Source organism: Carassius auratus, chromosome 4 (genome assembly GCF_003368295.1).
Source record: "Carassius auratus strain Wakin chromosome 4, ASM336829v1, whole genome shotgun sequence".
In the NCBI taxonomy this organism is placed as follows: Eukaryota; Metazoa; Chordata; class Actinopteri; order Cypriniformes; family Cyprinidae; genus Carassius; species Carassius auratus.
In genome coordinates, this window is record NC_039246.1 from 4,686,975 (window position 1) to 4,695,025 (window position 8,051).

At 37.9% G+C, this 8,051-nt stretch overlaps 1 protein-coding gene across 4 annotated transcripts; it reads right to left on the minus strand.

Moving 5' to 3' along the window:
* Positions 1 to 1,040: 1,040 nt before the first annotated feature.
* On the minus strand, positions 1,041 to 7,477 carry LOC113066340 (gastrula zinc finger protein XlCGF8.2DB-like). 4 transcript variants are annotated; one of them, XM_026238248.1, is made up of 3 exons: positions 7,410 to 7,471; positions 6,019 to 6,318; positions 1,041 to 2,778 (listed from the first exon to the last, which is right to left on the minus strand). In XM_026238248.1, the coding sequence occupies exons 2-3, from the start codon at positions 6,251 to 6,253 to the stop codon at positions 1,667 to 1,669; spliced, it is 1,347 nt and encodes a 448-aa protein (XP_026094033.1). In that variant the 5' UTR covers positions 6,254 to 6,318; positions 7,410 to 7,471; the 3' UTR covers positions 1,041 to 1,666. The 4 variants fall into 4 exon arrangements, with proteins under 4 accessions (XP_026094033.1, XP_026094042.1, XP_026094051.1 ...); XM_026238257.1 differs by lacking the exon at positions 7,410 to 7,471 and adding an exon at positions 6,786 to 6,985; XM_026238266.1 differs by lacking the exon at positions 6,019 to 6,318 and having other exon boundaries at positions 7,410 to 7,477.
* Between the last annotated feature and the right edge of the window lie 574 nt (positions 7,478 to 8,051).

The following is an 8,051-nucleotide window of genomic DNA, read 5'->3' on the forward strand; positions in this document are numbered from 1 at the left end:
AAGAAGTTTACAAAATCTTTATCTTTCATACAAGTAAGTATCAGGAAAGTCAAATGGATTTTGTCTGTCCCTAAAAACTCTTTCTCTACGAAGTGCTCGTCTAACAATTTGCGCGGAGATGTCCACAGGATTTGGGAGAAAAGGTGAAGCCATTGCAACAGTGAATAGACACTGGGAATTAGTTACGTCACCTATATGTTTCTTTGCTCACAGCTGATTGGTCAAACTTCAGTCATAACCTGCCCCGGAGCAGGTTAGCCGTGCAGCATAAAATACCATGGCAACGAACAACGATTAAAGCCTAGCTACTTTCATAGTACCTAAAACCCAGGGTTGGCGGAAACTAAGCTGAAACATAGCTGGCTAGCCACCTAATCCAGCTTCATGGTACAGGCCCCAGATGTGGTAGTTGTGTTGACTCTGTAGCAGCCCTTTACAGAAATCAAAATATGAGATCTAATAGAGAAGATTTAATGCTAGAAACCCACCAACGTTTATTTAGATTGAGGAGGCTTCAGATAGATGTGAGATTCTGCTAGGTACCTGCTCATAAAAATATAAAAGGGAATGAGAAAGCAGACAAAATAGCAAAGGAATCAACCAGGATAAACGATATTATAAATATTCAATTTGGCAAAGGGGAAGCTAAAGCAATAATTAAAAAAGAAATAATGAAGAAATGGCAGGAAATATGGGACATGGATAATATTGGAAGAAAATATAGTATACAGAAATGTATCAATGCACAGGGTATTATTGGAAGGAAAAGAAGGGAGGAGTCTGTTTTAACCAGACCGAGGTTTGACCACACAGGGTTAAATAAAACATTATCAAAATTAAAAACATCATATCAGCCCCCTTATACCTTCATAACATTGCTTCCTTTTATCAATCTCTAAATATGAAAGGTGTAGAAATTCTCTCCGTGACTACACTATTGAATCTCCCTTTACAGTAAACTTATCCATATATCACAACATTAAATTGAAATTAACTTAACAATAATCTGAAATACACCTACAATCAATGGGAACAAGTTATTTTGTTCGGTTTATGTCAGTTTATTTGTAATCTTCCAATTACATTGTTGATTTCCCAGCAAGGTAAAAGTTTGACTACGATTTTGATTCAAAGGAAATCAACACATTGAATTGAGTGACATTAAAGCAAAGATGGTTATCAGGTTTGGCCTAAAAATGTAAAGTAAAAATGCACAAAAGAAAAGAAGATGCCTTAAGATGAAGCATGAAGAGATGAAGAATGTAAGTAAAAGAAGTAGTCGTGAAGGTAACAATCAGATGTAGAATTTTTCTGAAAATGTTTTCTAGTCATATCTTCAACAAAACACAAACTGGGTCTCCCATTTGCATGACTTTTCAGTGGATGACAAATTATTATTAAATTATTACACTGACTACAATTGAATTGTCTTCCAAATTGAATGCACAGATGAGTGTAGAAATCTCTCCTTTTTCTAAACCTCTTCATACGAAGGAAAATGGCAATTTCTTCTCAGAATGAGTTCGCAAATGACGTTTCATGCTGCGTTGACGTGAAACTCTTCTCACACTCAAGACACTTGTACGTTTCTCTCCGGTGTGAACTCTCGTGAATCTTGAGGCTTTCTTCTCTTGTGAAACTCTTTCCACAGTGATGAAGGCTTTTCTCAGTTGTGAGTTATTACATGATCCTGAAGTTGATTCATGTCTGTGAAACTCCTCTCGCACTGATGACATTTAAAACTCTTCTCTGAGTGAATCTTCATGTGACTGATGAGGTTTGCATTATATCTGAAACTCTGTCCACACTGATCACATGTGAAAGGATTCTCTCCAGTGTGAATTCTATTGTGAGTCTTTAAGTTTGTTTTATTCGTGAAACTCTTCCCACACAGTTCGCAGGTGAAAGGCTTCTCTCCGGTGTGAACTCTCATGTGGGTATCGAGCCGTTTTTTCTGTGTAAATCTCTTTCCACACTGACATTCGAAAGTCTTCTCTCCAGTGTGAATTTTCATGTGATTCTGAAGGTTTTCTTTTAGTCTGAAACTCTTTCCACACCGGTGGCAGGTGAAAGGACTCTCTCCAGTGTGAATTACCATGTGGGCATCGAAGGCTCTTTTCTGTGTAAAACACTTTCCACACTGAGAGCATACGAATGGTTTCTTTTCAGTGTGATTAATCATGTGATTCTTAAGATATCTATTTCGTGTGAAACTCTTCCCACACTGTTTGCAGGTGAAAGGCTTCTCTCCTGTGTGACTTCTCATGTGAACTTTAAATTGACTGTTTTGTGTGAAACTCTTTCCACACTGACTACATGTGTAAGGCTTCTCTCCAGTGTGCTTTATCATGTGAGTCTTGAGCTCTGCATTTAGTCTGAAACTCTTCTCACACAGTTCACAGGTGAAGGGTTTCTCTCCAGTGTGAATTCTCATGTGGACAGTAAGTTGACTTTTCTGTGTAAAGCTCTTTCCACACTGATTGCATGTGTAAGGCTTCTCTCCAGAGTGAATTTTCATGTGGGCAGTAAGGTAATATTTCCGTGTAAAACTCTTTTCACACTGTTGGCAGGTGTAAGGCCTCTCTCCAGCATGATTTCTTAAGTGGGAATCAAGGTTTGTAGTTTGTGTATTTTGAGCTTTTTTGGATAAGGAGGTCTTTTCAGTCTGTGAGCAACCAATCGATTCTTCTTCCGTATTGAAATCATGCTGTTTCTCATTTTGATCTATCTCTTGAGTGTCATTCAGTTCTTGATTCTCCTCTTTCAGTGTCATCAGATCTGGGGTGAAAAGAGATAAAGTTAACACCAGATTAATGGCACAAAGCAACAGATTAAAAAAACATTTGATTAGTGCTGTCAATCAATAAAAAAAATAACTGAAAAAACAATGTCACAGTGAATCTCCAGATTGACAAAGATTTTGAAATGTGTGATTTAATGGCATCTTTTATCAAGTAGCCTATTGTTAATGAAGACCAGTCTCCGTGATACAAATATATGATGCAAATGCAGACTTGTGCAGTGGAGCGTGAGTGAATGCGATCATTCCTTCCTCCTGACTAGTATTTATCATTCAATCAGTGTTTCAACTGCAGGAAGACATCAACAGTGTGGAAATAAAATGTCATGTAGCATTTAATTTATCTCAGTAAATCACCAGTGTCTACAGCTCGTTAGTTTAGCAGAGAAATTAAGTCTAGAGGAGCTTTAGTGAAATATTCCACGATATACTCATATTTGACTAAATCTGTTGCTCTGTTATTAAACAAGCTATGACAGCCTGTGTGGATTTGAACAGCCAGCTCCAGACGCAGAAGGGAAAAGCGAGCGGGAGCGCTCGTCAGATTCAGGAAGCACTGATTTCGAATGCCATTGCCTAGCATCCATCTGGCAAATGTCCGCTGTCTACACAACAAAACGGACAAATTCCTTCTGCTCTCTCGGACAAATAAGGATTTCGCACACTCTGCTGCTCAGTGTTTCACGGAAACCTGGCTGATGAAGCCATACCGGACAGCGCGCTCCATCTGCCGGACTCTCAGCTGTTCAGAGCGGATCACGACGCAGAATCAATGGGGAAATCACGCAGCGGCGGGACATGCTTTTACATTAATGAACGGTGGTGTACAGATGTAACTGTGTTAAAGAAGATGTGCGGTCTTGATCTAGAAATGCTGCGTCAACTGCAAGCCGTCCTATTCACCGCGGGAGTTTCACTTGTTCATTCTGGTGAGTGTTTACATCCCTCCACAAGCCTACGGAAGTCTGGCTTTACAGAAACTCGCTGATCAGATCACAGAGACAGAACAACAACACTCTCGGGGACTTTAATAAAGCCAATCTCTCCCGTGAACTGCCAAAATACAGACAGCACATCACATGTCCCACCAGAGACAGAAATATATTGGATCACTGTTACACCCCCATCCCAAAGAAATACAAAATTACAGGACTATATGACTACAAGCCTGTGTCTTTAACGTCTGTGGTCATGAAGTCATTTGAGAAACTGGTGCTGGCCCACCTGAAGGACATCACTGGACCCTTGCTGGATCCTCTTCAGTTTGCCTACAGAGCGAACAGGTCTGTGGACGATGCAGCAAACATTGGACTGCATTATGTTCTGTAACACCTAGACAGACCGGGGACTTATGTGAGGATCCTGTTTATGGACTTCAGCTCGGCCTTCAACACGATCATCCCAAACCTCCTCCTGCCCAAACTAAATCAGCTCTCCGTGCCCACCACCATCTGTCAGTGGATCAACAGCTTCCTGACAGACAGGCAGCAGCTAGTGAGGAAAATACACATCCAGCACCCGTACAATCAGCACCGGAGCTCCCCAGGGCTGTGTACTCTCCCCACTGCTCTTCTCCCTCTACACCAACGATTGCACATCTAAGGACCCCTCTGTCAAGCTCCTGAAGTTTGCAGATGACACCACACTCATCGGCCTCATTCAGGACGGTGACGAGTCTGCTTACAGACAGGAGGTTAAAGAGCTGGCTGTCTGGTGCACTCTCAACAACCTGGAGCTTAACACGCTCAAAACAGTGGAGATGATCGTGGACTTCAGGAGATTCATATTTCCATGATATTTTAATTTTTCTAGGTGCACCTGTATAAGTAATAAACAGCATCATATATCACTGAACTCGTCTCAGTCTCTGTAAAAATCCTCCTGTTCCTAAAGTCCATTTAGAGTTTGTTCCTCATATTTCTGTTCTGTGTCTTATTGTGACGAAGATCCCACTCGTGTGCTGCTACATGAGTTCAGGAGAAGAAACACTCATCCTAGATAAACTTCTGCTTACTGCTACTGAGGATGAAAGAAGATGTGAAAGTCACTACAGAGGCTTTCTTTAGTGCAATGATTAGGTGTTTGATATCAACTGTTAGTGTCGTTAAAAAACAAGCATGATTTTATTATGCTGCAGTTCATTATGAAGTTACTGGTCATTAGGGCTTGCATAGACTAGTCGAGTGATTGATTACTTCAACCACTAGTCGGCACAGTCGGAAACAATCGACTACTCGAGCACACATTAACTATAATGCGTACAAAGAGTTTGCAAGTACAATGTGGATTTTAGGATTACAATATAGCGTGTAGCTGTTAATTTCTATGACTTTATCTATTGCATGTAAACGAAATTATGTAATGTAATATTTAGGGGTGTGCTCGAAGCAAAATACATTATTCAGAATTTAATGGATAATGACTTCAAAAATGAATAACGGACAAGTAATAATTCTGCCTGAATATTGGGCTGAAGCTGGCACAGTCCGGTGTTTGCTAGATAACAGTTGTTCCAGGGGATCAGCGCAATATTATACACAGACCTCAAAAGTCACACAATAGAGTGTGAAGTGAATCAATGTAAACTTTAGGAATGAAAAGAGCGCAAATCAAACACAGCATTGCTTTTGTCTCTCCGTGCATCTCTCATAAAGCAGAGCTTGGAAAGAATAATATCACCTATAATAATACATCATACACATTCTATTATTGTATTTAAAAGGCAATGATTTAAAGCTTAGGCTACGATCTGATACGAATAATTGGATTAAACACAGCGCACTCACCAATCAAACAGCCGCGTTGTGCGTCAGTCTCTCAAACACCAAATCAGTTCTCTCTCAAGAGCAGGTTAATAATCAGCTTAAACACGGATGCATTTTCTACTTGTATATTATTTGTATATTATTTGCTCCCCAAAGATCTTTAAATAAAAAACAAAAATAAATGGCATACAGTGACTCAAACAGGAGAACGTTTTCTTATTTTATGAGTAGGCTGGTTTTTCTGAAATATTACTATTTATTGTTTGTTGTAATGATCATTTACTGATATTTACAATCAGATTTGTTAATATATTAGTCTGGAACTTCACGAGAAAATCACTCACAAATAAAACAAATGTCAAGGTAAAAGCAAACAGAGTTTTTTTTCTGTACAGCTTGACATTTTAATAAGGATCAAATGATTTGAGTTCAGCTTTGAGAATGAAAACCAACCTGTTTGTTCCTCAGTATCTTCAGATTTCAGATTGAATACTTCAATCTTCATGTCTTCACTTTCCTCTTTAATAAACTCCATCTGTGTTTGTTCCTCAGTATCTTCATGTTTGAATGTTTCTTCACTTTCCTCTTTAGTAAACTCAAACTTTGTTTGATCCTCAGTATCTTCTTGTTTGACTCTGAATGTTTCTTCTATCTTCACGTCTTCACTCTCCTCTTTAATAAACTCCATCTTTATAACTGTGTTGTGTGGATTTCAGTGCTTCAGGACTTTTTCTGTTTTTTTGACACTTTGTCCTGTATAAGATTAAGAATAATTAGCTGAAAGAAATAAACACAAACTAAATCTCTGGGTGTGTTTCGATCTGCTCCTGAGTTTAGTAGTCAGCACACTAGTGAGGGAGTCCATCAGAGAGAGTTAATGGACTTACATTACAAGCTTTAAATTACTAAAATAATAAAACGAAATAATAAAAACAAACAACAAAGACTCTTTCATTACAATCATAATCGGTTTAGGAGGCGCGTCTTATGAGGAGATGATGAGTCAGGCAACTTCATCCTTGGGACACAGACTCTGAAAACACTAGTTTCTTAGTAAATAATTCAAATATATTTTTACTATTTCCCTCGGTCACACTCATGGTCATTTTTCCGGTACTTTGCAACATCTTTTGAACTCAATTTGAACGCAGAACTGTTTATCTGCGCTGATAGACTATCTGATATGAATTTGGATCAGCAGGCTACATTTGGGAACGCACCTTTTCTGCGATGTCGCGCGTCTTCCAGACTGCAACTTACAATCGCAACTTCATTGTGCTGTTACTCCTTTCAAACCGATTTTCACTAAATTGGTCAGCTCCCGACAGCATCAGGTGTTTTATTAATGGTGAGTATAATTATTTAAACCAGTCGTCTATTACGATGTCTCTGTAACAAAAGCAGTTGCATGAATACTAAAGTTTGAAACTAAAAATGAAACCATCAACAGAAATACTGAACACGTATTACCCTCCATGTTTAAAAATACAAGCACAGCTGTTTAGAAGTTAATGACGTCACATATTTTACCGGTATTTTGGAATGGATGTGTGAAAGGTGCTTTTCCGGAAAAAAGACGTAATGTCGTTGACTGTGTGAACAGCGCATTTTTTTTTATTTACCTGTAAAGTCGTTCCGGTAATTTTTACTGGTATTTCTGTGTGAAAGAGTCTAGTGACAGTAAACAGAACTGATCCACTATATAGCGACTGCAGTGTCACTAGATTAAGCATTAATGTGTTAAATTGGCAACACAATTCATTGAACTTACGTTTCACATACAATTCTCCAAACGAGGTGTATTGATTTAAACAATTTAAAGTTAAAAGATTAAAAGCACACACCTTTCTTCAGTTGAATCTCAGACGCAGAAGCGCAGCGCAGCCTAATGACGTCACATCACAGACCAAAATAAAAGTCTTCTTCTGGTATTAATGGCGGTTGGCAGAACAACTTGAATGGTGCATTCCATCCACCTACTGGATAGGAGTGTGGAGAGAATGATGGGATGTTCGAAAACAATAACACAAATGAACCAAAGTTTTATTCCCAAATATCTTAAAGCTTGAATCTTGCTCTTTCATATGCATCTCACTCAATAAGTTCGTGTTCTATTGTTTCAACAAGACCACATTTATTGCAATTTTCAATTTCATGCTTCCTCTTTCTATACACCCACACAGATGTCACATAGATTGAAATTTTTTTTTAAAATGAATGTATCTGTTTAATTTATTTATATATTTTAGACAGAAAATATATTTTATACTATATATATATATATTTTTTTTTTTTTTACACACATATTTTCTATGTATGTAAATTATATCATAAATACTTACATTTTTTTTCTTTTAGATATCAGAATATGTAAATATATTAATTTGAAATATTTATCTGTTTATTAATTTATATTATTTGTTAAAGGCCCCATGATGTGGATTATTATTATTTTTCTACTTGTATTGTTAGTAAGATTTTTACAT

Bases quoted from the DNA above. Each gene is read 5' to 3' on its own strand.
- LOC113066340 (XM_026238248.1), bottom strand. From the start codon at position 6,253: ATGGAGTTTATTAAAGAGGAGAGTGAAGACGTGAAGATAGAAGAAACA. The intron at 2,779-6,018 runs GTTGGTTTTCAT...TTTTCACCCCAG, and splicing joins AGATACTGAGGAACAAACAG to ATCTGATGACACTGAAAGAG.